Source organism: Poecilia formosa, unplaced genomic scaffold, assembly GCF_000485575.1.
Source record: "Poecilia formosa unplaced genomic scaffold, Poecilia_formosa-5.1.2 Scaffold123, whole genome shotgun sequence".
Classification (NCBI taxonomy): Eukaryota; Metazoa; Chordata; class Actinopteri; order Cyprinodontiformes; family Poeciliidae; genus Poecilia; species Poecilia formosa.
In genome coordinates, this window is record NW_006800062.1 from 45,758 (window position 1) to 60,399 (window position 14,642).

Sequence of the window (14,642 nt, forward strand, 5' to 3'; positions counted from 1 at the left end):
ATGGGTGGGTGGGGTGGATGGATGGATGGATGGATGGAAGGATGGGTGGGTGGGGTGGATGGATGGTCTTTAAATTACTAGAATTTCCACATAACTTATTTTTGGTTGTTTGATGGTTGTTTGACCAATTAAAAGACTAATACAAAAAATGTTTGAAGGTTTCCTAAATAAATCAGTTAGCCTTCATGGCCCAGTATTACACCAAGCACTATAGCTAATACAAAATATAAACAATAATTTGTTCATCTTACTTATGAAAAGCTACGCCCCGAGCCCTCACGTCAACAGTCCGTCAATTTGAACAAAAATATCCAGCAGTGCTGAGGCATCTTCTGCTGTTTTGCTTTAGCCAAGTAGGACTGATGACCGCTCCAAAATAGCCGCCATATTTCCTGCATCCAAGCAGCCAATGTGGAGTCTATTCTTTTATTATGTCTGTGGGTTGAGCAGTTAAACCCTCTTCTCAGCCTACATCTCCCAGAATGCTGTGTGGTTCTGGAACAGAGTTCAGTGAATATTTCTTAATACAGTGGTCCCCAACCCTGGTCCTCAGGGTCTGCTGTCCTGCATGGTTTTGATGAGTCTGGACTCCAACACAGCTGATTCATATGATTGCATCACCTTCTTTGCATTCCTGCAATTGCTGCAGAAGCCGGTTAGTCACCTATTCATTTAACCCAGGTGTGCAGCAGCAGGGAAACACCTAAAACATGCAGGACAGTGGGCACTGAGGACCAGGGTTGGGGACCACTGCTAGAATATTGGATATTTTATCCAATATTGAAATTGATCGAAATTGACACTCGATCAATTTCAATAGAACATAATCTATTGAAATTGATCGAGTGTCTATCACAATATGTATTGTTAGCCCTAAATTATGGTCAACATAATCATGGTAAAGATTGCTGACTCACCAATTGTAAGCCACAAAAAAAAAAAAAAAAAAAACATTACAAAAGAATCTAAGCAAATTATTGTAGAATTGAGTGGAAGGAAAAAATGCGGTAGACACAACGATAACAGCCTTGAGAAGATCCTGAGGGAAAGTCCATTCAAGAGTTTTGGACAAATTCATAAGGTGAAGACACCACACAAAGACAAACTTATGTTCAGCCACTCCTGAAACAGGAATAACGTCATCAAACTTCAGATACAAGTAATGTCTGCATTTCAAGAAGAAGATGCAGACATCAACAACCCAGATGAGCACATCTGGGTTGTTGGAAGATCGCTTCTTAAGGTGACTCTGTATAATTCCTTATAATAAAAAACTAAGATCTATGGGCTATGCAAAATATGTTCATTATATTTTTTTGCACAAAATCATTCTTAAATAATGAGATTGTAGTTCTGCTCAGTTCTGCCTGTTTTCAGCTATTTAAGGCCTTTGTCACTTTAAATCCTAATAAGCTGCTGGTGGCCATGGCCCCCAACTCATCATTTAAACTCACAAGTGAAAATGGCTGCAAACAGATGCGCAATTATACAACTGTAGATCTTTGAAAAGCAGAAGTGGTGCCGCCTGCACAACCAACAAGAATGCAGCAAGTGGTTTCTGGATGGTAAGTCAACAACAAAACACTATCTGTCTTTTCCAGCAGCCACTGTGCAGTGGCTGCTGGTCAGCAGTAAAACCAGCTGACCAAACCTGCTGGAGCTCTGACTAGGTTGCTAGGTAACAGACTGAGTTCAGTGGGGGTTGCTAGGTAACGACGCAGTGGAATGTGGAATGTGATCTAGCCTTCAGGAGGTTTTTGAAATGATTCATTTTCCAGACACCACAAAACATTAATTTATTGCCAAAAAACAGCTGGGTGTTTTTTTTAAGCGCCTGGACTTGCATTAACAATCCTGTAATATTAAAGTTTTGTAATAAACTGAATTTTGGGTTTTATTTACCTGTAAGTGATTAAAATAAATAAACACTTGAAATATATAATTCTGTGTTTCATAAATTTATATGTTTTTTGTTTAAAAAACAATCTTTTCTCATTTAAAAATTGTACTCAAGTAAAAGTAGCACTATTTCAACATAGTTTTACTCAAGTAAAAGTAAAAAGTAACCATCCAAGATATTACTCAAGTGTAAAAATGTATTTGGCAAAAATATCAAGTACTGAGTAACTTGATGTAAAAATCAGTCATTTAAAATTTAAAAATTACATAATCAGACTGACCAAAATATAATGTGTAAATGTTGATATTTTTAAAGACCAAAATTAAAGCAATTTGTATAAATAATATAATTACAATGTAACAAAAATATTTCCAAATCAATTATTTTTAACATAAAACTAACAAGAACTGCAGGTGTGGGTGGTGAATTTTTGGTTAAAACTTGTTTGTTCTTAATTCAGCGGGTAGAAAAATTAAGACATTTTACTAAAGTAAGACTAGAAATACTTAATAATAAAATTACTGAAGTAAAAGTAAAAAATTATAGCATTGTAAAACTTCATCCTTTACTCCCCCCCGTAAAATGGAAATAAATAAATATTTCAATTCAAAGTGTGCAAAATAAAATTGTTGCTCAGGATAAAGCAGGCCTACAAAGTGCGTCATAATTTAAATTCCAGTAAATAACATTCAGCTTTGAAGGCTGTTTAAATAACAGAGGCCAGTCCGGTGGGTTCTGGCTAAAGGTTCTGTGTTTCATGGCCGTCCATCCTAAATGTCATCAATTCAGCAGTAAGTGGGGGCTGTCATTACCTTAAAGGTCTTGTCCATGGAGGCGGACAACAGCAGGTGGCTAATGTGAGGCACAGGGCACCACTGCACCGTGTTGACTGCCCCCTGGTGGCCCTCCAGGCTCATTAAAAGCTTCTTAGGCGTCCCTGATGATCTGGGTTTTTCACCAAGGTAAGGTTTCACTTTCGGTGAAACATCTGAGAGAACTGGACCTTTCCTGGTTGGATTCTCCAAACTTTGTTCTGGGTGATCCTCAGGCTGTTTTGCTTGCTCTGATTGTCTCTGTCTCTTTGGGATGTATGGTCTGACACCAAGGAGGGAAGATGACCGCCTTTTAGCGGGATTTGAACCATCAGCGACAGTTTTTGGGAAAGTGAGACAAGCAGGTCTGTCTTTAAAATGTTTCCCTTCATTTCCACCATGATATTCCCAATCCCAGTGTTGTGTCTTAGGGTAAACATACAACGAAGAAGAGCTACTTTGTCCTAAAACAGTTTCTGAACCTGCAGGTCTGGGCTTTAAATTAACGCTATTAAGTCCAGACGGGTCTGATTGTTCTTCCTCCTTCTGATCGCAGGACTCATCATCATCCTCTGAATCATCATAGGCCACCAATGAAGACATCTTCACCTGACACTGAAAATAAGGAAACAAATATAAGTTTAATTAATTCATCTATGGTCCAAATGCGGCATCTAGTGGCCAATTCAATACCTACAATTACAACAACAAAGATAAAATCACAGAAAGAAACAAGAAAATGTTTAATTTATTAATTCAAATAGGACATACAAAGGATTTCGCATTTTGAGGTTTTTTTTTAATTATAAAATATATAATAAAGTGGATGGATTTGTTGCAAACTAATAAAATAAATCACTTTCAATGCAGTAGCATAATCTCACACTAAAGTCAAAATTTTTATTTTAATACATTTATTCAGCAGGCCTGTGATGATGACAACTTTTACTGGATGATAAATTACCCCAGAAGTTATTGCGATGAATGATAATATTGTTGTCTTGAGACCATTTTCAAGTAACACAATGCTAATGGCATAATAATGCAAGAACATATTCTTAAAGATCAATAAACTTAACATTTTACTGGATATTTAACACTGTAACTGAAGGAAATTAAAATTTCAAAATAAATAAAACAACAAATAAAATTAATTATGAAGTCTTTGTAAACAAAACTGTCCTTAAAATAAAGGGCTAGATGAGACCAAAGCACCAGACTGAGGAGTTTTGTAATCCAGTTTTTGGTAGAAAGAAATCACGCAAATGGAAATTATTGTGTTTGTTTTAATTTATCATGCAATTAATTGAATTATTGCTTATTGCAGCAGGCCTAGGAATAATCAGCTTTAGCAAAAATAAATTTTAGGTGCAACTAAAAATCTCTACAACAATAAATGTAAGTGAAGAATTTGTTTTAAATATGACAGATTTTTCTACGTCAGTTCCTACAAACCTTTCACAATGAATCCAGTACTTACCGTTTCTAAATGTTATTAGATTTCCTTAAGATATTACATGATGCAACAGTTGAAGTATAAGAATACAGGAATTTCACAAATCTTACAAATAATGTTCTGAAAAGCGTTTCATTTATATTTATCACCCCACCTAACTATGCTGTTCCAAAATAAATAAAGTTCAGCCATTTTAAGTTGTTTTTTATTTATTTTTTTTAACTTCAGTACATACTTGAAAAGCTGAAGTCTGATTTAACTGGAAGATGGGTGAAGCGAAGTACAAATGCAGGTCACACTTCTCAGATTTTTTTTATTGGAAGATAAATGTTTTAAAACCACGTTTCATTTTATATTGTAGTTGGCGATCAAGTATCTTCATCACCAACAACTAAGCCAGTTTTTTGCTTTATGTGTGGTATTTTTCCCCCAGACATGTTTACTAATAATAAATGAAAATATCACATTTAGAAGCGGTAATTTTGCTTGTAGGTGCATATTTCTGTTGGTCTATGCCATAAATCACAATAAAATTAAATTAACTTGAGCTTGTAGCTGAAATGTGACAATATGTACATCCATATTTGTAAATTTAGCGTGCTTGTTACTAGCAATGTCTGCTATCTCAAAGCTTCTCATATTTATTAGCTAGCAGCTATCAGATCCAGCTAACGTTCATAGTTTTCCTTTCCAGTTTACGAGCTAATAACAGAAAATAAAAGCAGATGAATAATTGCGCTTCGTTGTTGTACCTGAACTTTGGAGAAGACCTTGATTTCTCTCCGTGGCGTTTATGTTAGTTTGTTTTGTTTAACATCCCGCAAAAATAATGTCAGTGAGAGAATTTCAGAATAAAAGCATTGTTTCGTTTTGTTCCTATAGGGAAAGCGCCTTCCTACGTTTAAAAGCTTTTATTTTGAAACCAGTGGGTTGGAACCAGAAAAAGGCACTTTCTCCTCATAAAAATAATAATTTCTGAAATATCTTTAGTATTTTTTGTTATGAACGAAATAGCATGGATCTTTTGTATTCTCCTGATAACATTTGTAGGAATTAGACCACATTTCTTGACTGCGCGGATTCGTGATGACCGGAACCTTTCGAACACGGGGTGTTTGAACGGGGAAGAAGTAAATCCGGACACCGGGCTCTTTACAGGCTGATGCAAGTTGAATGAGGGAGCTGTCAGCTTAACGGTATGATAGAAAAACAGAGAAACTAACCGGATATTTCTTTGACATGCCTTTAAGCTCAATAGTTTTTTAATTTAGGAACCCGCCAACTGTCAATTTTCTCATTTTGATGGAGAGTATTAGCAACGATTAGCCAGATTTACCAAGCTAGCTTTGATAAATGCTCACATATGGGAGCCTTCTGTGCTACGGAAGGAGGAAATATAGAGATATCAGAGCTTTAAATCTGTTTTATTTTTCTGTTTAAAGACTGATTGTAACATTTGTTTAATTGTTTTAACATCATGTCAGGGTGAAGGAGATGACAGACTGCCAAGGAGATGTGGAAGGAGCCAGCACTCCCATGGAGCTTTATGAGAAACTCAGCGAACAAGGGGTAAAAGTGAGGTCCCTGAAGTCAGCCAAAGCTGATAAAGTAAGGCACATTTCCAACAAAAAGAATAATAAAAATGATTTTCTTCCTGCTTAGGAAAGTTAATCAACAACCGTAAAATAAATATTTCCAAAAAGGGGATGTAGTCTGTCTCATCATTTATCGACATGGTGTTTATATAGTGTTTGTATATAAGACATATTTGGGAGTGAGTCATCAGTCTGCTCCATGATTTTTGCAACTTCCATTTTTAAAGCTGGATTTATCCACCTTGAATTTACGGTTCACTGTTATATTTGTACTGTAAACATTGACTGAAAAGAACTGAGAACTTAACTCTGGAAAAATGTAAAATTTGGACATGAACAAGCTGTAGGAAAACTAGATTTGTTTGTTTTTTATCAGTAACAGAAATTTTAAAAGTGAATGAGATTTTAATTGATCTCTTCTCCTGTTTCTAGACATTGAAGGAAACAGGGCATATATATATATATATATATATATATATATATATATATATATATATATATATATATATATATATATATATATATATATATATATATTTAATTACCATCTGATCTTTCAGTGATGAACAAATGCCCGTCCTTTCATGATAATATAAAAGATAATATTGTTATACATGTTACTAATCTAGAGACAGTAAAAATTAAGGAAAAAAATATAGATAATCTTACTCAGTTTTGTTGTTAATTTTTAGCCTAATAGATGATATTGTTGTTTTTTTTGCCCGTTTTATTTATTTTTCTACAGACTAAGGTTGACACTGCTGTCCAGCTGCTACTGAAGCTGAAAATGGACTACAAACAGATGACAGGTCACGACTACAAAGCAGGATGTCCACCGTCAGAGAACGATGCTGCGCCGAACAACGGCCCGGCAGCAGATGTCGCCGGTGAGGACGACACGGTGGATCCATGGACCGTTTCAACCACCAACGCCAAGGGAGTCGATTATGACAAATTAATAGGTGAGAGTCCAGTTAGCTTTAAGTCTGACTGGAGGGGTAATCCATCATGGCGGATTGATAAACATTGTTTCTCTTATTTTTATTTTTATTTTTTAGTGAGGTTTGGGAGCAGTAAGATCGACCAGGAGCTGGTGGATAGAATAGAGAAGGTTTGTGGACAGAAACCACATCGCTTTCTACGAAGAGGAGTTTTCTTCTCACACAGGTGTTTGTTTTTCCAATTAATAACTGACATATTAATCACATTAATACAACCTTTTCATATTACAACTATGAACTTCAGTATGGTCTATTTTAGTGCGATTGGCATAATTTTTCCACATCTTTAGGAAATAAAAATGATTTCCGAGTGTTTCCAGCTTCCTCACTTCAAAAACACAAAATCTCACCAAGTATTTTTGGTCTAATTTATTGTGCAAACATCTAAGTACACTTAAAATAAGACAAAACTAACTTATGATTAACTTTTCAGTAAGATATTTGAATTTGTTTTAAGTCAGTGATTCCTTAATATTGATGAAAAAACACTAGTTCCATTGGCAGATTATTTCACTTATAACAAGGGAAAAATGTTTTGTGTTAAGTATCATATTGTGTCAATGCAACTAATATTTCTTCTGCAATTTTAAGGAATTATTGACTTAAAACAAGCTCCTATATCTTGCTTAAAGGTTACTTATGAGTTAGTTTTGTCTTATTTTAAGTACACTAAGATATTTGCACAATAAACTAGACTAAAAATACTTGGTCTAGTTTATTGTATATTCACCAGTTTTCACTGCAGTTGCATCTGGTAGAAGAAATTTATCACAATAAATGATAAACAACATAAACAAATATTTTGTGTCCCCTTCTGCCTTGTAACCAACTGAAACAGGACTATACATTTCTTTCTCTTAGTATTCATGTTGTTTTCATTTTTTTACTAACGCTGAATATTTATTACGATAAAATCAGACACAATTCAACTTTACTGCTGTAAATTTTATACAGTGAAACAGATCAAAGAAGGTTCAACACTAAAAGCATTTCATTTCCCTCTTTGCACTACTTTGTGTTGACAAAATAAAACCACAGTGAATTATTATTGGATACAGAAGAATAAACTTAATCTTTCTCCCTTTGCTCTGCAGAGATATGCATCAGGTTCTGGATGCATATGAGAAGCACAAGTCGTTCTACCTGTACACTGGCAGAGGGCCGTCCTCAGAGGCCATGCATGTTGGTCACCTCATCCCTTTTATCTTCACTAAGTGAGTTTTTTCCCTGCATAAATACGTCACTACTACACCGTAGATTTAAAAATCGACCAAAACGTTCAGTTCTGACTATCAAAATGGAGCAAACTGCACTGAACTCCTGGTTCCAGATGGCTCCAGGATGTGTTTGACATCCCACTGGTGATCCAGCTGACAGATGACGAGAAGTACCTGTGGAAGGACCTGACTGTTGAAGAATGCCACCGCTTTGCCATAGAAAACGCCAAGGACATAATCGCCTGTGGCTTCGACATCAACAAGACCTTCATCTTCTCTGATCTCGACTACATGGGGTAAAACAAAACTGGAGACTAAAGAGAGAACACTGTCAGATTATAGTGTTTTATAGTGTTGTTTGTTTTTTACTTCAGTTCCTCCCCTGAGTTCTACCGAAATGTGGTGAAGATCCAGAAGCATGTGACGTTTAACCAGGTTAAAGGCATCTTTGGCTTCACGGACAGCGATTGCATCGGTAAGCAGATGAAAACAGTGAAATGACTGACCATGCAGATTTGAAAAGTCTTTAATGCATACATCTAAAATTAAGGCCTTAAAATTTCTTGAATTAATTTAAAAGAAGGTAAATTGGCATTAAATACGTTAATCACGGGTCTTAAATAAGTCTTAAACTCGTTTGTCTAAAATTAAAGCTTTCAAATGTCTTTAATTAAAAAAAGGTAGGCTGGCCATAGATACTTTACTTACAATTTAATTTTGTATATTCTATGTAGTCTATTTCTCATGGACTTTTCAGTCAGGCAAACCTTTTGGTCGCTTATTATTTACGTTCTGTGACTCGGGGCGGTTGATGCTACTTGTAGCTAGCTGCTAATATACACTTGTTAGCCAGCAAAGTTACATTAACAGCAATATGAGCAGGAACCATTGGTTCTGGTTCCTACAGTGGAAACAGACAGAGGAGGAAAAACTAAAAAGGCTAACTAGCTAGCAAGCTCACTTTTTTTGCGTCTGTCATGGATAAGTGCGAATTTGTCGCCAGTTGACTGGACGATGTTTGTCTTTGCCATTTAATCACTGTACAGGCTGCACAGTGGCGCAGTTGGTAGAGCTGTTGCCTTGCAGCAAGAAGGTTCTGGTCTTTCTGCATGGAGTTTGCATGTTCTCCCTGTGCATGCGTGTGTTTTCTCCGGATACTCCGGTTTAGGGTGTAAAGAAAATGGATGGATGGATTTAATCACTTCTGTGGAGCTACAGAAGTAGCTGCGGGGGTTGCTAGGTAACGGGCCGTGCCTTGGTGGGGTTGCTAGGTAACGGCAGAGATTGTTAGGTTACATTCCTGAGGTTTTTGAAACAGCTTATTTTCCAGACACCACAAAACATAAAAGGCTGGGAGTTTTGTTTTAAGAGCTTTTTTAGAAGTTTTTAGAAGCAGTTGTGACCCAAACAGAAGCACAAAAAATTAATTTTGCATAATACGTCTCCTTTAAGGTCCAACTTTGACACTTTATCTTTCTGAAAGTAGTTCATTTAGGATTTAGTTACTCTTTAATTCAGCCTGTTTAGATTAACTTGAGAATAGATTTCAGTCTCCAGATTAGCAAATCTGTTAAGAGTCTCGTATTTTCCAGGTATACGTTTGAACAGATATTGTGTTTTGTTCTCCATCCAGGAAAGATCAGCTTCCCGGCCATCCAGGCCGCGCCATCCTTCAGTAACTCCTTCCCTCATGTTTTCGGAAGCAGAAAAGACATACAGTGCCTCATCCCCTGTGCCATTGATCAGGTCAGAACCACGAGATGGAGGAAGGAATGCACAGATATGTTTATTGTACAAAATAATTTGTTTTTCTGTCCGTCACACAGGACCCCTACTTCAGGATGACCCGCGATGTTGCTCCGAGGATTGGTTACCCGAAACCAGCCCTGCTGCATTCCACTTTCTTCCCTGCCCTGCAGGGGGCGCAGACGAAAATGAGCGCCAGCGACGCTAACTCCTCCATATTCCTCACTGACACACCGAAGCAGATCAAGAACAAGGTGATTTAGGGTGTTTTCACCTGGTACTCTGGTGACAGTGTAACATTTTACATTTTTAGCTGCTGCGGTTCGATTTCACACTGCATCAAACGAACCAAACTAAATGAAACATCTGTTCCCCTCCTCGCCTGTGGGAGCTCTGCATCAAGAAGCATTGAAGAAGATAACTTCCTCTCTTTCAAAATCTAAACAAAAATGGAGTGGTGTCAGATTTTAGTGGTTGTATGATTTCTTTTTTGTCTTTGTTAAAAAATATCAAATAATTTCTACTTCTTTCACTAAGCCAGCATGTATGTTTTTTACCCAGAATTCCCTGCATTTTAGTCCACTTCCTGCTTTTGGAGCTTTTTCCAGTCGGCTTGTATACACTTGTGCATTCAAACTGCATCAGAGTTCACTTTAACAATGATATAAATATGTTTATTAAACTTTTTATTTTAAATGTGGGTAGAAATATAACTGACTTAATTGTCTTGCAATGGAAAATGTTAAGTACAACACAAAGTACTAACATTTTTACAACAAACCTTTTGTAATAAGTAGAACCACGTTTATCCAGACTTATACTGACTTTGTTGCACCCAAATCAGCTTTCATTTCATTTATTAAACTTGTCTAAATATAGCAATAATTTTGAAAGAAAGTGACACAAATTGAGCCTAAAATAATTGGGTCTGTGTTTGGAAAAAAAAGACAAACATTTATTTGATTAATCTTAGTTTTTCTTTCTTTATTTTTTGGCCTGCAAAAAAATAGAACCACTTCATTTTTCAGAGTTTGATTGCGCATTCTCACTTCCCTGAACGAATCAGACTTTCTAAACAAACTGACTGGAGTTTGATTAAAGCAGATTAAACTGGGCTGGTGTGAATGCGTGCTTAATCAGATTAGGTTTACGTTGCCGATTTCCCTCACCTCTGATTATTCCCTACAGATTAACAAACATGCGTTTTCTGGAGGGAAGGACACGGTGGAGGAACACAGGAAGTACGGCGGGAATGCAGATGTAGACGTCTCCTTCATGTATTTGACTTTCTTCCTTGAGGATGATGAGCAGCTGGAGAAAATCAGACAGGTGAGGAAGAAAACAGACTTTTTTTTTTTAATCCATCTTCCATCTAATCCTACTCATCGTCGTCTCTCTGCAGGACTACACAAGCGGCGCTCTGCTAACAGGCGAACTGAAGAAGATCTTGATTGAGACTCTGCAGCCGATGATTGCGCAGCATCAAGAGAGACGCAAACAAGTCACAGATGATTTAGTGAAGCAGTTCATGACACCCAGGCCTTTAAATTTTAACTTGTAGCTCACAGATCCGTGTTTATTTTGCTCAGCTTTTTTTCTCCATTTGAAGTCATCTGTAATGGGAGCAAACAGAAAAACTGCTCATGCTGCAGCAAATGCACATATTGTTGTTGAGGAGTGAAAGTGAAAGGCATGTTTTCTGAATCCTGCTTAAAGACAAACAAAAATCATCCGCTTCGGAAGTCTTCTGTGAAAATTTAACTTCTCACATCAGTGAACGCAACCCTGTATTATCACACTAATACGTTCACAGTTTGAGCCACTAATGCTTTGTTATTGGTCCTAATGTTCCAGAAACAAAGCAATGAAGGTTGTGATTACGTTTTGGGCTTTTAATGATGCATTTTGTATGTTTTTTCAGAGTTGAACGTCGTGCAGCACATAATTGAAATTAATTTTTAGGAAAACAGAATTGGGTGTAAAGATAGAATCAATGTTATACGTTTGAAAAAATGTTTGCATTAATATAAATCAGATGGTTAAGCACCGAAAAAAAATCTAATGGATCGAGGCTTTGCTTCAAAAGCTTCATGTTACCCACTCCATGCATTTAAAACACAATTATGATGTTTATATCAAAGTATTGTTCCTATTGAAGAAATATGAGTCATGGGTGTCCAAAGTGCAAACTGACATTTTTGTGGCACTGAATTAAAGAATTATACAACTTTTTTCTGTGCAGCAGCACAAAATAATTTCAAGACTGTATGATTTTATTTTAATACAGCAAACATGCAAAATCCTTTTTCAGGTTTTGGATCAACAATGAATAACATCTGTGTCCTACACAAACAAAAAGAAAATCTGATGACTATATTTACTTGATTTTGACTCAATATTTTTGACCCATGTGACAAAAAGTTTGGACACCCCTGTGCTAAGATATTCCAGCTGCTCTGTGCAATTCTCCACCACAGGCAAGAACCCATGACTGCATATTAGAGCAATCGTAGATCAGTTTAAGAAAATGCAAGAAAACGGATGGAAATTTCTGAGCTTGAAAATCTGCTAGAAAGAAAATCTAAATTTGAGAGTAATGTCAGAAATAAGAAAAATAAAAAGTCCCCAAATTTTAAAACTTTTTATGGTGGAAATTCAGTCCCTTTTTTAACTACAATGGCTAAACCTTTAGCATAATGGTTTAGCCATTATGCTAAAGGTTAAGTATAAGTATAATCACTATACTTAACTGTTTTCACAGTGTTCTTGGGCCTATTAAATCTGTCACTCAGTATTTCTTATAAGATCATAAAACTTCTCTCTAGAAAGCATTTGGCTTGTCCAAATTGATGAAGTTTGAATATTTATTTCCATTTATATAGACCCACCCAAAGTCTGATCTTATCTCTACTGCCAGATGGACCACAGAGACAACCCTGACCCCCACCTCATGAACCGTCCCTCACCTCTTGGAGGGGACGGTTTTATGGCAGGAAAGAGCTGATAAGGATTTCAGGAGAAACTTCTAATCCTTCTTTGTCAGTTACTCCTGGGTTCAGGTCAAACCAGGGTAAAAACTACATTCCACACATGTCAGTCCAATTTCCAGATCAAGCATTTTACCCAAGATGTCTTCAGGTCTCTTCTGCTGTCACAGCTGCAGAAACATCTAAACATTATCTGGAAACTTCTTTAATGGAAAAACACACCTTGCAGAAATACAAAAGCACAGCAGATATAATCGGTAAATAAATGGTAAAAAGTGTCATCAGTTCCATCAAAAATGAAATAATGGTAAAAATGAAATTTTCTATTATACTGCCCATATCAAAAACCGCCAATCCCAGGTGAGGTAAGTCGAACTAGTAATATTAAAAACACAAATCATACAAACAGTTGTAAAAGTAGTTTTTTAAGCTGCTTTTCCCTTATCGGCTTTTGTTTTTAAAGGTCCCATAAAATTGGATGAGTGGTGTTTTGGTCAGAAAGGTGTAAATAAACGCATAAAATGAAAAACAAAAATAGTAATCGCATATCCATCCAGAATGATGACTGAGAAAACAAGGTAGTTTCTCTGCATTTAACATTTAACTAAACGCGTATGTACATTTTTTAACCTCTGTTGATTAAAGAATTAAAACATGTTCAGCTGATTCTTGTTTTTAAAAATAATTTCAGTTGTTTGTTGCATGATCATCCAATCCACGAGAAAAAAATTATTCAAATGGATTAAAAAGCCCAAATTAACTGCATTTATGCTCATGAGTGTATAAACTTCAAACACTGTATGTCAGTGCATTGCCTACACAAAATAAAGACCTGATGATGTCCAGATCCAAAACTGATGAATGTAAAAAGAAGAAAAAATAAATGATTAAATAAAACAAAGATTTGTGTTTTAACAAGCAGATCCAGTAAAATGAGTGAAATTAACATGCATACACAATTTTTATAATCCAAACAATATCATTCCACATAATGTACAAACCTGGTCAGAAAGTTATCTCTCGCTGGGGTTGCTAGGTAACGGTCGGGCTTTGCTGGGGTTGCTAGGTAACAGCCAGCGACTGCTTATTTGTGACATTACATTCTTAAGATGTTCTCTGATGTTGCTATGTAATTCAAAAATAATTTATATTCCTTATTAGCGCAGTTTTAAACCTATATTTTGTTGAAGAAACAGGAACTCATGAAGCTTAAATTAAATTAGCACTTATGAAATCCCATTTTCAGCTGTGTCGTATATTACTGTGCATCTCAGCGCTGTAAAAACTGTAATCTATCACATAGATTCCTTCTGTTGTTGCTTTTTTTGTCACATCTAAATGTGAAAATAAATACATAATATCATTGTTAGACAACTGTGTTTTGCTTTATTTAGGCTATATTTGTGTGACAAAACAATAAGAACAGAAGAAATCTGAATGGGACGGTTCTTTTTCACACTGTATGATGACATGTTGGACTAGTTTAAAAATTTAAAAATTATGAGCACAGAAGAACATTTTTTTATTATTTTATGCCTTTTGTTTTTTAGGAAGCAACAAAGTTTGGTGTTGTACCAGAATGCAGGGTTTTAATGTACTTCAAACAAACAAACACTTTTACCTGGCAGCAATGGCATAATATTATTATTATTGTTATTTATTTCACTACAGGTATCCTTATTTATTTATTTTGACATACAATTTGAGAGTCCTAAAAAGCGCTATATAAATTTGAGTATTATTATTAAAAACTGCATTTTTTCGTGCCACACGAGTCATGTGACAAACAACTGGATTTTACTACAAACGGAAACAGCGAAGAAGACGACAGGAGGAACATGGCATGTTCTGTTAAAAAAAGCTAAACTTATTCAGGTGTTGGTTTAATTGTGTTTCTTATTTAACGGAAATGCTGCGAATGTGTGGGT

The 14,642-nt window shown here is 35.9% G+C and overlaps 2 protein-coding genes across 2 annotated transcripts in view; one reads left to right on the plus strand and one right to left on the minus strand.

Annotated features, from left to right (window-relative positions):
* Positions 1–5,006, minus strand: part of wdr25 (WD repeat domain 25) — a 41,412-nt gene extending 36,406 nt beyond the window's left edge. The window contains exons 1-2 of the mRNA XM_007561070.2: positions 4,921–5,006; positions 2,713–3,327 (exon numbers count right to left, since the gene is read on the minus strand). Coding sequence (XP_007561132.1) covers positions 2,713–3,315 — 603 coding nt within the window. The 5' untranslated portion in view covers positions 3,316–3,327; positions 4,921–5,006. The remainder of the gene's footprint in view (positions 1–2,712; positions 3,328–4,920) is intronic.
* A 251-nt stretch (positions 5,007–5,257) lies between these two features.
* wars1 (tryptophanyl-tRNA synthetase 1) lies at positions 5,258–11,982 on the plus strand. The gene is made up of 11 exons (XM_007561071.2): positions 5,258–5,364; positions 5,653–5,776; positions 6,509–6,725; positions 6,822–6,930; positions 7,859–7,978; positions 8,095–8,277; positions 8,356–8,456; positions 9,615–9,727; positions 9,808–9,981; positions 10,916–11,056; positions 11,130–11,982. Exons 2-11 carry the CDS (start codon positions 5,663–5,665, stop codon positions 11,286–11,288), a joined length of 1,431 nt encoding a protein of 476 aa, XP_007561133.1. The 5' UTR covers positions 5,258–5,364; positions 5,653–5,662; the 3' UTR covers positions 11,289–11,982.
* Positions 11,983–14,642: the final 2,660 nt, after the last annotated feature.